This window comes from Monodon monoceros, unplaced genomic scaffold (genome assembly GCF_005190385.1).
Source record: "Monodon monoceros isolate NGI ecotype Baffin Bay Population unplaced genomic scaffold, NGI_Narwhal_1 Super_Scaffold_22, whole genome shotgun sequence".
In the NCBI taxonomy this organism is placed as follows: domain Eukaryota; kingdom Metazoa; phylum Chordata; class Mammalia; order Artiodactyla; family Monodontidae; genus Monodon; species Monodon monoceros.
Window position 1 is genome coordinate 77243065 of NW_021703779.1, and position 16257 is coordinate 77259321.

Below are 16257 nucleotides of genomic sequence, written 5' to 3' on the forward strand. Positions count from 1 at the left end.
TTTGTTTGTTTTGTTTGTTTGTTTTGAAGTTGGGGGAGTGAGCTCAACTCTTTTTATTTTATTTTATAGTTTTGTGTGTGTGTGTGTGTGTGTGTGTGTGTGTTTTTGTTTGGTTGGTTGGGTTTTTTTTGTTTGTTTGCTTGTTTTTGTTTTTTGGCAGCACTGCGCAGCTTGCAGGATCTTAGTTCCTGACCAGGGATGGAACCGAGGCCCTCATCAGCGAAAGCCTGGAGTCCTAACCACTGGACTGCCAGGGAATTGCAGCACAATTCTTAAAAGAAGGATCTTCTCCCTTAAATAACCAAACTAAACCAGAAGTATTTGGAGTTAGCATTTGTGCTGCTTAGAACAGTTTTACAAAGTGATTAGGTGAAGCCAAAATATCTGTGTTCACAGGAGTCCTATTCTCTAAGGTATCTGGCCCTGTACATCTCAGAATTTTTCTTCTCTTAATTGTAACTGTCAAAAGGAACTATTATGATTGGCTAGATTCACTCCGTATGCTTCTGAGCCATTTAAAACATTAAGGTCAGATTTTGAGATGGAACTTTTTGACTTAAATCTTTAAGCAAAGGAGGAATAACACTCCAGGACCAAGCTAAATTACAAATTATGATTTTTATTAGGAATTATCTTTTTTTTTGATTTGCCAAATCAAGATTTTGATTCGTAAAGTATGCTCTTCTCTTGTTTGCCCTTGTCAATTGGTGTGTACAGGAAAATGTAAATTACATTTAATATTCATCTATGTTGGCATTTCCCCAAAATATATTCTAAAAGCACTGATTTTTTGATACTCCCTGCAGTAAATGTTTATCTTGGGCAAATAGGTTTGGATATACATATTGTTTCCATCTCTTGGAAATGGTCAATAAACCATCAATAAAACATTTCATAGTGTGTGAGTTCTTTGGTAGAGAAAATGTGAATTCTAATTCTACTTCTTCCTTTCATTTGTTGTGTGGATCATAGATAAGTAATTTCATTTCCTCTTATTTTTTAAATTTATTTTTATTTTTTATTGAGATATAATTGACGTATAACATTGTGTAAGTTTAAAGTGTGCAACATGTTGATTTGATACATTTATATATTGCAATGTGATTACCATTGTAGCTTTAGCTAACAGCTCTATCATGTCACATAATTATTATTTCTTTTTGAGGTGAGAAGATTTATGAGCTAGTCTCAGCAATTTTGAAGTATGTCATATAGTATTTTTGACTGTAACCAGTATGCTATGCCTTGGATCTCCAGAACTTGTTCATCTTCTAGTTGCAAGTTTGTAATTTTTAAGTCATTTCATTTCTTTTGACCTCATTTCTTCATATGTATACTAAGAATATTGAATCAAATGACTTTCTAAGGGCTCTGGTCCTTGGCCTGTGAATTTATTTTATTCTAGAAAAAATTTAAGTTGTACCTCTGTGCTCTTTGAAGTACAAACACTGTCAACATAAAAAAGAAAATGACATTTGAAAGTACTATCTGTTACACTGGTCCCAAACATATCCCCTAAATAAAAGGTCAGAAAACCAATAGATTATGGATTAGAAAGATTTTGTAATGAATAGGAAAAATGAGTTAATTTCAGGAATTTTAAAAGACATACAGCCCTAAGCTGTGGTCCCAAAGATATCCCCTAAATAAAAAGGCAGAAAATACAGCCAATAGTTTATGGATTAGAAATATTTTGTAATAAATAGGAAAAATGTGTTAACTTCAGAAACTTAAAAATATGTACAACTCTAGGCTAAAAAGGAAAATAAGCTATTTGGTATGGCTCAGCATGAGTTTGGTTAACCAAAATCCTATTAATGTAGAGAATGGTAATTGCACATTAGTGAAAATGTTTCCTTTTAATTTCTAGGTTTTAGTCTCTCCAATAAAGCCAACACTATGACTTTGGTTGTCAATTTTGAAATGAATATTTCTTTTTTCTTGGCTGCACTGCGCAGCTTGCGGGATCTTAGTTCCCCGACCAGAGATTGAACCCAGGCCATGGCAGTAAAACTGCCAAGTTCTAACCACTGGAGTGCCAGGGAATTCCCTGAATATTTCTTTAATCCAGCAGTAAACTAACTTTTATAGAAACTCAGGACCGATATGAATGGAAATTTTAATATACAGAGATGAGAAATTTATTTTATACTTGCAACATTGCTTTTATTGTAAATAAGGTACTCATTATACTAATCGCCTTGCATCTTTTGCATTTGTAGCCTTAACCTTTCACACAATTTGAACAGAAAATTTGATTTGAGCTTCACTATTTTTGTGGTTCAGACTCAAGTATAATAATGCTGTAGCTTATTAGTTTTGCAATAAACAGGAGATGCACTGGGGTGATTTGGATTATACATCAAGAATTGGATCTTCTTGGCACATCTTCTGGAACGCTTTAAAATTAGCATTATTCAAAGAAAACTAGGTATTGACCAATTAATTTGACATTACATCTTCAAGTACATTGTTGTTGTTGTTTTTCATATCGATTCAGCTATATTCTGTGACCTTCAGTACAAACTCTTGTGTGGCTTGGCATAAGAAAATGAATGAGGAACTTGTTCTCAAAAATTAGTCCATAACTTAGAATATGTTAGGCTTTAGGTGAATTGAATCTTGATTTATCAGATTTTTCTCTATATTAAGAAGCATAGTAAACACTGTAATGTACTGAGACATGGTGATGCATTAAATAAATAAATATTTAAATATTTATTTAATACTTATAGAAAACATTATCCTTCAATTGACTATAGTGGCAAAGATATCTGCTTATCTCCAAATGAATGTCTTTAAAAATGTTTTCAAATCTTACTTACCCCCAAGGTAATGACCTTTTAAAATTTCATTAAAGTAGCTTTATTATGTGACTTTAAAAATTATACATGATAAAACAACTGCAATTGTTACTATTTTTTTGAAGTAAATGGCAGTAATAGATTGGTGCATGATATTTGATCAACAAACATTAAGGCAACACAATCAATTTTGTGGTGAGCTCTGTTGACCTTTAAGCCATTCAAGCAGTATCTATTTATCAATATTTTTTTTCACATTTAGCCAGATGTTCCTAGTGCATGTTGAGTATTTAAACATTTATGTTAGGATTATGAAGGAAATGTTAAAATATGTTTGTATAGAGTAATAAAACATGTTCTGGTATTGTTCTTGTGATAAATTTTTGTAATTTTTATGTGACTTAAGTAGAAGCTGCATTTTTTACTGTAAAATGTGATTCCTTAATTTAAACTTTGTAGTACAAGAATCCCAGTAATTCATGTAGTTTACTAATTAATTATTTATGTTCCTTTACTAATTAAGATATTTGAGTAATAAATTTAGAAAGTAATGTTAAAACCTCAAGTATATTTCAAAGTAAGCACGTACACAAACTTAAATTTTTATGTGATTATTGCATTTGTGTAAGTAAAACTAATGATACCTGAACTATTAATGGCTTAAATTTATGAATTAATACATTTATTATTAAATACATTGCAGAATATTTAATAACCTGAAAACAATTTTCTTGGTGAAAGCAAGTTTAACTTGTTAGATATATTTATTTTATTTATTAGTAAAATTTCAAGTTACACATAAATGGTATACTCATCCATAATATAACTTTAGTTGGATTAATTAGTAAAATAATTCATTTCAGTCATAGTGATTCACGTAGATTCTAGTACCTCAAATGACAAGGATTATCCTTATTTTGATCTTGCAAAAATCTTGAGGAGTGTGGATGCTTCAAAAATATCAGTGATAAACCTTTAAACATTAGGAAGCAATTGAAATTTAGGAATGCATTTGGAAATGAACTTTATGTAAAAATTCTTCCTAATATAATGAATGTATCTATTAATTTCTGTGTCAGCATATGAGTACTTAATATTGCTTTAGAGGGGGAAAATTGTTCCCTTTTTGACTATTTTTCATGTGATGAATTTGTGTCTCTTCAGAACTGTCCTGAAAATTTTATGCAGAATCTGCTTATTGTCCTGAATTTTAAAGAAAATTGATCAATATTTGACTTTACTAGTTTATAAACCAATTTTCATTTTTCAGCTTGGGAGCTAAATGTCTCCTGGGATAGATTTTTAAAATGTGTTTGTTTTCTTTTTCATTGTTGTCATGTCACTTGTTTTGCTTTTTTTATTTGTACCTCCTTACCCTTAGAAATAAGTCTAGGCCTATCACATTTTTTTTTCTGACCTTTTCAGTTACCAAATTGGAAAGGATTTTAATAACTAGGTCTAGAACACACTGAAATTACATACTTAAAAATGAAAGCAAGCACTTTATTACTTCTCTGCTTAAAACAGCCTTTCTTTTTCACTCCAGTATATTGAAAACTCTACATTTAAATATTACAGGAATTTTTTTAAAAAGTATTACAGGAATTAATTATTAATTCAAATAATAAATTAAAATACTGTGTGTGTGTGAGAGAGAGAGTGAGAGACTTATCATTGAAGTAGAACCATTATTTGAGTGGTGCAGGGTTGATGAATATTATTTAGAAGATCAATTGTACCTAAAGTGCCTTGTGAAAGCACTACTTTTTTTTTTTTTTTCTTTATGCTTTGGTTTGTATTACCATTAAATTACGTTGCTTATGGACAAAACACCTTATGATGAAAAATAAATGTGCCATGTATATGTCAATGACACTTAAAATGTTGTGCAATGCTCTCTAATTAATCCATATTATTGTATAGAAACATTACTTTCACCTCCATTTTTCTGTCTTTGACCTATTCCTTCTCTCTAAGCATTTCATACATCTTTAGTTTCATAATATTCAAATTTAATCCAAAGTTGATTTTTAACAAGTTCAAAATGTTTATCTTTAAAGTTTTTATCTTTAGATGTGTGTTATTAAATATATCAGAAAATCATTTTTACTGTTGGCTTTAAAATTTTACAAAGAATAAATCTGTGATTCATTTGTCCGGATCAACACATATCAAAGTATTTATAAATATATAATTACTTTGTTTTGTTTAAAAATAGACTTTGCTATTTGTCTTAGATCAAGCATGATCTCAGTGTTTTGAAGGAAGTCACTTGATAATGCAGTGCCATAATTTATTTATCTGGATAATAAATATAATGATCTCGACTCCCCCATTTTTAATTGTGAAAAATAAATGAAATTTTAGTTATGAAAATAGCTGTATTATAGAAAAAGTGTCTTAACCAAGATAAGAATTCTTCTATTGTGCCATCTAATATTAATATCCATTGATGTTTTGTTTTTTCTCATGATTTTTTCAAATCGGATTTGGAGGAAAAACAACCTGTTAAGTCAAAAACAATGTTTTCCTTATGCTACATTTCCTGTAGGAGGTTCCAGGAGAAAAAGTGAAATTTTAATAGAGGACTATACTTTGTTATCATCAGCAATGAAGCTAGAAAATCTACTGAGTTCTTGCAAAATGTTGAGTTCAACAATACATTGCCTTCAGGGGAAGGACCAATCATGACTTCCCAAGAGGTCAGAATATAGCATAGGCTTGGTCTGAGTTTAGAAAAACATACTATAGGAGATAGATTTTTATGGGTTATCAGTATTCTACCTTATCTATCTCAGTCATCACGTTCTCTAAAAAATGATGCTGAACATATATTGCAATATATTACAATTTACATTTATTTAGTTAATGTAACATGTTGGGAATAAAAGAAAATATTTATTTGTACTTAACTTTGTTAAACTGTCTTTTTAGCTTTCATTCCTGGACTAAAGAAAGGTACAGTAGAAATCAACACAAATCATAACCATGGTGCATTTATCATTTTAAAATGAATTTGTGTTTGTTTTAAGAACTTTGGCCCCTTCATTTCTCATAAAACATTGCAATTTCAACTGTTTGCTTCAAACACATTTTTAATATGTTTAAAATGAACTGATATCTAGGAAAGGTATCAGTCATTTGGTTATCTTATAGAACTGGATGCTTTTTCCAAGTTATGTGTAATTAATCTTTAGATGTTAATGTGAGCCTGTTGTCATTTATTTGACTTACAGTAGTTACTTTCAAATTACCTATGAATTTAATTATTCATTTTTCTCCTCTGACAGTATAAGCATATTTAGGCATTTGTCTGAGGATGCATTAAGCATATAATCCTACTTTTCTATATTTTCATTTGAAGTTGATCTGTAAACTGTGAATGCTGTATACATGCCTAACAAAATAATCCAAGTTGACATTCTTTGTGAACTTGTAAATAATATGCATTTTCTTTGCCAAAAAATATATATGGATTACATGTGAATCTATACTAAGTCATGGTCAACAGAAAACAAATATCTTTAAATATGGAGTTTAAGCAATCAGTTAAAATGTATCTAATTTTACTGTGCTGATAAAGTTTTAAAATGATGCAGGATATTTTGAATGTTCCAAATATATTTGCATTCTCTGTGTATATGCACCAATTTCTTTATTGTGTATTTCATAGTTCAGGATGGATCTATCATATTGTTTCATTGCTATTTAAGACAATAATTCATTTCACTTCACACACTTTTAAAATATGTTACAGTCCATCAATATTTTGACCAGGTGGAAATAGCACTCAAAGAATAATTTTTTCTGAAATCAGTCATAAAAATCTAAATCGTTATGTAAAGAACTTCCCCTTTAGTTTTTAATTTTGACATATCATCAATACTAACAGCATGTGTTATTATTTTTGGTATTTTAAATGTTTTTTTCAACGTTGCTTTGGTCTTTTTACATTGCATTGGCATATTTCTCTTGTGATCTTATGTAATTTGTTTTAATGTCCATGATAAATTTTTAACTATCATCTAACTAGCAGAATTTCAAGCTAAATATTTTACTCCCCATGAAAGTCTTGAGTATTCAACATTTACATGGGTTAGTCATGTGAAAGTGGATGCATTACATGTACTTTTCATTTTTTCTCTCCCCTTCTCATTAGTTTCTATGTGTCCCATGATAGATACTGTTCAGAAACTAGAGCTATATAAAGTCATGGTGATATTTTTGTGGTTGTGATGCAAAGTCAAGGTGTTTTGAGCATAACTATTCAGAGGCATAGTGGAAACAGCATTTGAATGTGAGCCATGACATCTAGAGTTCTAATGACAGTTCTGCACCTGACTAGATGCATACTGGCCAAGTCATTTAAACTCAGAGTCTTCATTTTCTTCTTTCCCTCATTAAAAAAGTCTAGTAATCATAATTATGCTTAAGCCTCAGGAGAAGTCATGCTGCTAAAACATGACAACATAATAATAATCACAAATTAAAAAAAATAAACAAGTGTGTACAGTTCTATATGCTGTCCCTATAACCTACAAATGTTTTTATCTTAATACACCCTTGCTATGTGTAAGTTCTATCATTTTATCCATTTTTGCAAAGATAGAAACTGAGGCAAAGAAAGGCTAAATAATATAGAAATTCATTTGATAAAATGAATTAAAGCACTTTCCCTGTATAAAACACTACTATTACTTAGATTTTTAAACCTTTATCAATACACCAATGAGTAATGATCATTGCAATTAAACTCATATTTTAAATCTTGCTGTATTTGATATTTATTTAGTATATTCATAATGCAACTGGGCTCTGCCTCCAACTGCACTGAAACACCATAGTACCTTTTGTAGTTATATTCTATGATAATTTTCATACCATATTTTATATATCCATTTTTCATCAACTCATTTGAGTAGACTTGCTATTATTTAACTCACATAGCACAATTTCATAGGCATATTTCATGTAGTTAAATGTTAGTTTATAAGAGGAAAAAGCCGTCTGCGAGTCTAATCATAAATTTATAAAACTAAGATCATTTTGTTTATTTAACTCTTCTATTGAAGGGTAACTTATAACCAGGGATAACATTGAGTTTTTTCTTAAATACAAAAATATGTAGGCTTTTTCCCTCACGGTAAATAAAATATATACATGCAAATTCTTAGTAATAAGATAATTACTTTTAATTCTGGTATGCTTTACTTGTCCCCAAGTAAGAAATTGCAAATATATACTTGTCAGTTCATTCAGAGCAAATTCTTTTGTACCACCTTCTGAGGAAAACATACATTAATAAACATTTATAAATTAATATCTTTCATTGAATTTGCTTGCAAGTGTACTTTCCTTTTTTGTGGACATGTTTTAATGTAAGGTGAGAGTTTTAGCTATAATATATCAATTACATTTTCTGTTTTCATTGAGGTCTAGGGTTTAAGCAATAGAACGTCAACTAGTTTGTCTACCTGCAGTCGTTCATTGTCCATAGTAATGTTCAGTTGTCCAAGCTGAGTGTTGGCATATCATTACAGTGTTTTATCACCCTTCTGGCCTTCAGATAGCTCTCATGGATCTGTTCTTGAGAGAAGTTTCCATATTTATTGTTAGTACTCAAGGGCCAGCTGTAATTTAGGAGTTCATTACTTTAGACTTGAAATGTTGAATTTGAGTCAGGAGAAGCCGTTTAGAGATTAGAATGTGGGGGGAAAGGTAGGTTGAAGTGGAAGGTTCTAGGAAAAACTGGGGAAATGAGTTATCTCTCAGCCAAATGAATCACCTCACCTATCTTCATCCAACTACTTAGTTAATAATAGTTTGTGAACATAAAATATAATTCATCCTTATGCATGATAGATATGGAGTTTTTCATATGTCAATTAGTAAGAAAAGTAATGTCTTTTCATAAGGTATCTTTTTTTTTTTCATGGCCAGGAGTTAATGAAAATGTATGTGTAAGTTTCAAAATGAAAAACTTATAGCACAGGCCATAATATTAATCACTTTATGTTAATTTATATAGTATCTCCCTAAATTCTCAGACCAAAGGACTAAATCAATATGCAGTTTTGTTAGTTTTGTTTTCAATTACTAATAGTAGACTCTAGAATGTCATAGAGCAATATTTGTGAAAGGAATTAAGTCTAATGAAGCATTTGCATATTTTACTATCTAAAATTGCCTTCTTTAGATCATGTATAACAAGTTCATTCCACCATATTATGTATTATACAGTGACACATAGAATTAGAAAAAACATGCCTTATGATAAAATTGTATTGTTTTTTAATGTTTTTTTACAATGAAGAAAAAAAAGAAACAAATGTGATATTATTTATCACATAAAAGTTGACTGATTAGTAGAAAATTTAGTATCTTTTTGAGGCTATGCAGTGTATTAAAGTTAGAAAATGGGTGCAGTACTTTAGTGTTATCATTCTGATAAAAACTCTTGGCATAGCTTTGAAACAGTATATAATTTGTGAATAAAAATGCATAATTTAAACTTTATGTTCTGAGTATATACTAATGTCTTTTAAAAAATCTTTGTAGGGAAATAAATAGTATTGCTAGGTGACATATTGGTCAGCTGCTTGTTAGCAAATCATGGCTTGAACATTTAAATGACCCATAAACATTACTTCTGCTACAGCTAATAAGAATAGTAACCCTGATTTCATAAAGCATAATTTTATTTTAGATCACTCTTACATTGCCTTGAAATTGATAGTATTTGACTGACACAGTAAAATGATAAAATATTACTTTACTTTCATTTGCAGATGCCATATCAAAAGCTGGATCTACTATGAGGCAGAATTTTTCTATTGAAATATACTTTACAAACAGGTGATTTTTTTCTAGGACACACATAACAATTGATTGTTGAAAAGGCAACTTTCTCATTAGGTAAATTGTCTATCTGAGAACATAGCCCAGGATTCTTGAAGTTCAAGTAATTTATTATCATTGATTTTGATCAGCACTGTCACTGGAAATATAATGAGGGACACATATATAATTTGAAATTGTCTAGGGGCCACATTTAAAAAACAAAAAAAAAACAATAATAGGTGAAATTCATTTTACCAATATATTTTATTTAACCCAACATAAGCAAAATATCATTATTCCAACAGGTAATCAATATAACAATTTTCTATAAGATAGTTTACATTTTTTTTCATAGTAAGTCTGGAAATCTGGCATGCATTTTACACATACAGCACACCTCAGTTCCAACTAGCCACATTTTAAGTATTCAATAGCTATGTGTGACTAGTGGCTGCTACATCAAAAAAGCTTTAAATACCTCTCGAAGACAAGGGATTTGGGATTGGGCTGCAGAGAAAAAAAGGGCTTTGGTATACATTGGCTTGATATTATACCTTGAAGAAAAACAAACAAACAAAGAACCCTTGAAAACCTTGAATTTATCCTTGCTCATCTGAGGACATTTTCCCCCTGGCTGGCCAAAGTTCAAAGAAAAACAGAAAACATTTGGGAAAGGTACTCTTGTTGATTTTCGCTGTCATGGGGGATGAAACAATGTGCAATGTGAAACAGCAAAGGGCTGTATAGATCAAAGTCAACACTTTCAATTGCAGACATTTTGTCATATGTTTGAGGCTCTTAAGAAACACAATTCATTGCAATTTGCTCTCCTTGAAATTCTTGAGTAGTTTTCAAGAGGAGCCTTCAGTAAAGAACACTGATTGGTGCTTGTTAATCTCGAGGCATGGACGATTTTAAAAAGTGTATTGTATAGCGTTTTATAATAATCAATATGTATCACTACCAGAACTTGAGCCAGAAGGCTGAAAAGTTTCTATCTTCCAGTTCATATAAAATGTGATACTTCAATTTTAAAAGATTAGCAATATAATTTACCATTTGAATGTAAGAATGTGAATTTCTAAGAATATTAAATAAGAGCATGTAATTTATTAAACAAATCTAAAATACTTATATAATAGATGTCTGCATGTGGTATTCATGGTGCTCATGCTCACAGGGTGTATTTCCTAGGTTCACCCGCTATAAAAATGATTCTAAATAGTGCTGTGTGTCAGAGACAATTTAAAGCATTGATTTCTTCACTTGATAATCACTTATTACTGGTCCAAAATATCACCAAGCTAAAAACAGAAAACAGCTTACAAAGTAATGAACTGCAATGCTCATTTAATAAGACAACATTCAAGTAGATCGAAAAATGCTTCATGTTCTTAACTACAATCATATCTAATTATATTGTTGCTTATAGGTAAAGATATGGAATATACTATTTACCTATTATTCAGAATCCAAGTGAAATTTATAAAATTTTAACAGTTTGCATTTTGAAGAAACTGACTGTTGAAGGCTTTACACAATTTGAATTTATATCAGATTAACAAAAATTGTATTTTCTTTGCTGTCTATATTTGTTGCTGTTCTCCAAATGTAACAATATCCTAGAAGATAAGAGGGAAGAAATAGGGAACTTTAGAAAACTCATATTAAATACTTTCCAAATATATTGACTCTGGCCTTCTTAAGCTTTTTCTAATGTGTTTAAAATGCAAAGAATAAGAATATTTAGAGAAGTAACAAAAAGAGGGGAAAGATTTTTGTCAGCAAATGTCAGAATATATAAAGCTTTAACAAAAACAAGATGGTAGGTGTGTAGAAATTGATAGATCAATGTGGTAAAATAGTAAATAAGCTGACCATAATGCATACCTGAAGTTAATATATGATTAAAAAATAATCAAAACCAGAGGTAAACAAATATGTATGAATTATTAAATAAATTGTGCTGTGAAATTTGGCAAAGTATTTGGAAAAAGATCAACACCCCAAAATACAGATCCAAAAAAATTATAGTAGGTCAAAGATGTAACTGTAAACCTGGGGACATACAGTAGAAGAAAATATGTGAATATTAATTAATCAAAGAAATGGACTTCATTTAAAATTTTACTCCTGAATATCTGTATAATTTGTGACAAAACTAGTTCCAAACATTTCTGATAAATATATTTCGTTGAATTGAAATACTGAAATTAGTTCTCATGCTACACTATGGAAATTACTTTTACTCCAAAAGTTTAAATTCTAGAGTGATTCTGTTATCATTAATTTAGACATAGCTCTTGAAAGAAAGGATGATTGCAGAAGGCAGACTGTATGACACTAAGTAATAGGTATTTTCTTTTTTTAAATATTGATTTTGATGATAATTGTAATAATAATCACCAACTTTTAATGAGTAGGTATAAAACATTACTCATTGTTCACGTTTCAAAGCAGCGACAGATGAAGTCTGTCACTTTCAAACAATGGGTTATTTTTAAATGATTGTATGATTTCTTCTAACAATATTTCATCAAACTGACTTATATTTGTAGATGCAGCCCTATTGCTCCTTTCATGCTAATGTACATTGAGAGTAAAGAGTTTCCTAAAAGTCTTGCACAAACCTGCCTTTTCCTCCCAACCTTCCCTTTCACAAGCCTCTTGACAGCTCTCGACAGCTCTCTTTCCCTTTGCTTCCTTTTATTCAACAATCTTTTTTGAGTATCTGGTACATGCCAGGCACTATACTAATTCCCTTCCTTCATCTTTTAATCTCTCTCCAATAGGCAAGGGATGACATGGGAGAAAATTAGTAGTATAGCTATAGTTAGAGATGGAAGTTAGATAGAGGCAGAGGTAGAGTTATTTATTCATAAATATATGAAATTACAATTTTAATATTAAAGTTCCATGGTATGCTTTGTAAGAAGATTTAACATATTGTGACCTTGCATTACAATAACATAGAGATAAATTTCAAATGAGATTGCTAGAAAAAGAACTATATACAATTTTCAACATTTTCTCAAAATATTCAGAGGCAGAAGTATAAGCCAGTCTGCCTGGGTGGATCACTTTGAGAATGTACTCTTTCATGCCTGCTATATGATTGCATTTCAGTTTAATACCAAAATGGTCCATGCATAGCTTCATCATGAAAAATGATATTGGAATTTTGTTTAAAACTGTATGAACAAAACTACTTTTTAATCATATATACTTCTGAATATTCTTCCACATTTTTCAAGCTGCTAAAGCAATCAGGATTGATTGAAAGTCAGATAACAGAACTACTTAACTTGATAATCTAATTTTAGGCTCAAGTATAAAAGCATCCACTTACCTTAGTTATCAGTAACTGCACTGCCTAATTTATTTTTGAGGTTAGTTCTATGACTCCCCTAAACTTAATATTTTATTGGAATTAGTTGATGTTCAAAAAAACAGCATTGTTATGAAGGGAAAATACTACCAAGGTTTTATTTATTCCATATGTTCTTTTAGGTTTTCTGGCAAGAACTCTGAATTTCCATTTTATCTATGATAATATTATAATAATAATTCTTATTTACAGTTTAATGGAAACTCAAAATTAGGGTTATACCATACACATTTGCTTACTTTTAGAATTTACTTAAGAAATATCACCCAATCAATTGATACTTTCTTGAAAAGACTCTCTACTGGAAATTGTAAATTTTTTTAACTAATTAATTAACACATCCTAATTTAAAAGGATTTGTTGCATTGTTATGGTATTTAGTTGTAGTGTGTGTTGCAGTTTTTTCAACTTTTCAATTTTCCCTTGAATACAACTATTGTAAACATTTTCTCTTTGAAAGCTTATATAGCAGAACTAATATATGTTGATTTAGTGCTTTTATTGAGATATAATTCACATAATATACAATTCACCCTTTTAGACTGTACAATTCAGTTGTTTTTAATATATTCATAAATGTGTGCAACCTTCACCACTATTGAATTCCAGAACATTTTCATCACCCACAAAGACCCACATAACCATTAGCAGTCACACCCTAATCCCCCATATCCGCATTCTGGCAACCAATGCTCTCACTTCTGTCTCTAGATTTGCCTACATAGGAAATTTTATAAAATAGAATCATACGCTATGTAGTCTATTATGTCTGACTTCTTTTACATAGCATAATGTTTTCAAGATTTATCCGCATTATAGTATATATCAGTACTTCATTCCTTTGTAAGGCTGAGTAATATATCATTGTATTGTATGGTACACACATTTTGTTTATCCATTCATCAGTTGATAGAAATGTGAGTGTTTCCATCTTTTGGCTGTTATGAATAATGCTCTACAAACATTTGTGTACACTTTTTTGTGTGAACATGTTTTCAGTTCTCTTCAGTGTATATTTAAAAGAGTAGAATTGCTGGGCCATGTGTTAACATTATGTTTAATATTTTAAGGAACTGCCAAACTGTTTTCCAAAGTGACTGTACCATTTAACATTCCCATCAGCACTGTATGGTGGTTTTGATTTCTCCAAATCCTTACCAACACCTGTCAATATCTGTCTTTTTAATTGTAACCACAGTAATGGGTGTGAATTATTATCTCACTTTGGCATTGATTTACATTTTGCTAATGATTAATGATGCTCAGAAGATTTACGTGTGCTTATTGGCCATTTGTATATCTTCTTTGGAGAAAAGTTTATTTGAATACTTTTCATTTTTCTTTTGGAGTATTTTTTTTAAATTATTGAGTTGTAAGAGTTCTTTATAAATTCTGGATGCTAGTTACATAAAAGATATACAATCTGCAAATAATTCTTTTCATTCTTTAGGTTGTCTTTTTATTTTCTTGATAGTGTCTTTTGAAGTACAAAAGTTATTTTCATGAAGTCTTATTTGTCTATTTTTTATTTGTTTGTTGATGCTTTAGGTTTCTACATCAAGAAATCAATGTCTAATACAAGGTCTTCAAGATTTTCACCCATGTTTTCTTCTAAAAAATGTATAGTTTTAGTTCTTACGTTTAGGTTTTTGATTCATTTTGAGTTAATATTTGTATATGGGGTGAGGTAAGAATCCAACTTCATTTTTTTGAATGTGGAAATCAAATTGTTCCAGAAGCATTTGTTGAAAAGACTATTCCTTACCCATTGAACTCTCTTGGCATTCATGTTAAAAATTGAGCAAAATGAATATGTTTATTTCTGGAATATAAATTGTGGTCTGTTAATCTACATGTCTATCTTCATGATTGTACCACAGAGGCTTGATTATTGTAATTGTGTGTTAAGTTTTGCTATCAGAAAGCATTTCTCCAAATTTGTTCCTCCTTTTCAAGATTGTTTTTGCTAATATGGATATCTTGAATTTCTGAAACAACTTTAGGATCAGCAAGTCAATTCCTTAAAAAAAAAATCAGCTCAGATTTTAATAAAAATTGTATTGGATATATAGAACAATTTAGGAAGTATTGCCATTTTAATAATATAAAGTCATCTAATCCATGAACACATCTTTCAATTTATTTAAATTTTATTTAATTTCTTGATGTTTTGTAGTTTTAATACACAAGCTTTGAACTTCTTTTGTTAAATAGGTTCCTAAATAGTTTTTATTCTTTTAATGTGCATAGAATTGTTTTTAAATTTCAATTTCAAATTGTTCATGGCTAGTGCATAAACATTGACTTTTCTATGTAGATCTTGTATCCTGCGACCTTACTAAATTGTTTATTAACTCTAAGAGTATTTATGTGTATTTCTTTGGATTTTTTGTATACATTATTTCACCTGTCAATAGAGATAGTTTTACTTCTTCCCTTCCAATATGAATGTCTTTTATCTCCCTTTCTTACCTAATATCCTTCTTTGTCTCTAGTAACATTTTTTGTCTTAATGTGTTTTTTGTCTCATGTTAATACAATTTCTCCACTCCTCTTTTGATTACTGTTTGTATGGTATCTATTTTTCCATCATTTTATTTTCAACTGATTTGTATTTTTGAATATAAAGTGTTTCTCTTGTGGTCAGCATATAGTTGGATCATTTTTCAATTTGTTCTGTCAATCTATAGCTTTTGATTGAAGTGTTTAATCTGTTTACATTTAAGATAATTACCAAGTTAGGACTTGCATTTTTTTTTATCAATTTTATACACATCAGTGTATACATGTTAATCCCAATCGACCAATTCAGCACACCACCAGCCCCACCCCACCGCAGTTTTCCCCCCTTGATATCCATATGTTTGTTCTCTACATCTTTGTCTCAACTTCTGCCCTGCAAACCGGTTCATCTGTACCATTTTTCTAGGTTCCATATACATGCTTTAATATACGATATTTGTTTTTCCCTTTCTGACTTACTTCACTCTGTATGACAGTCTCTAGATCCAGCCAGGTCTCAACAAATGACCCAGTTTCATTCCTTTTTATGGCTGAGTAATATTCCATTGTATGTATGTACCACAACTTCTTTATCCATTCCTCTGTCAATGGGCATTTAGGTTGCTTCCATGACCTGGCTATTGTAAATAGTGCTGCAACGAACATTGGGGTACATGTGTCTTTTTTTTTTTTTTTTACATCTTTATTGGGGTATAATTGCTT

The 16257-nt window shown here is 30.2% G+C and overlaps 1 protein-coding gene across 1 annotated transcript in view; it reads left to right on the forward strand.

The window, feature by feature from the left end:
* PCDH11X (protocadherin 11 X-linked) overlaps window positions 1–16257 on the forward strand; it is a 731019-nt gene that overhangs the window by 590500 nt on the left and 124262 nt on the right. The window contains exon 7 of the mRNA XM_029241308.1: window positions 5739–5762. Coding sequence (XP_029097141.1) covers window positions 5739–5762 — 24 coding nt within the window. The remainder of the gene's footprint in view (window positions 1–5738; window positions 5763–16257) is intronic.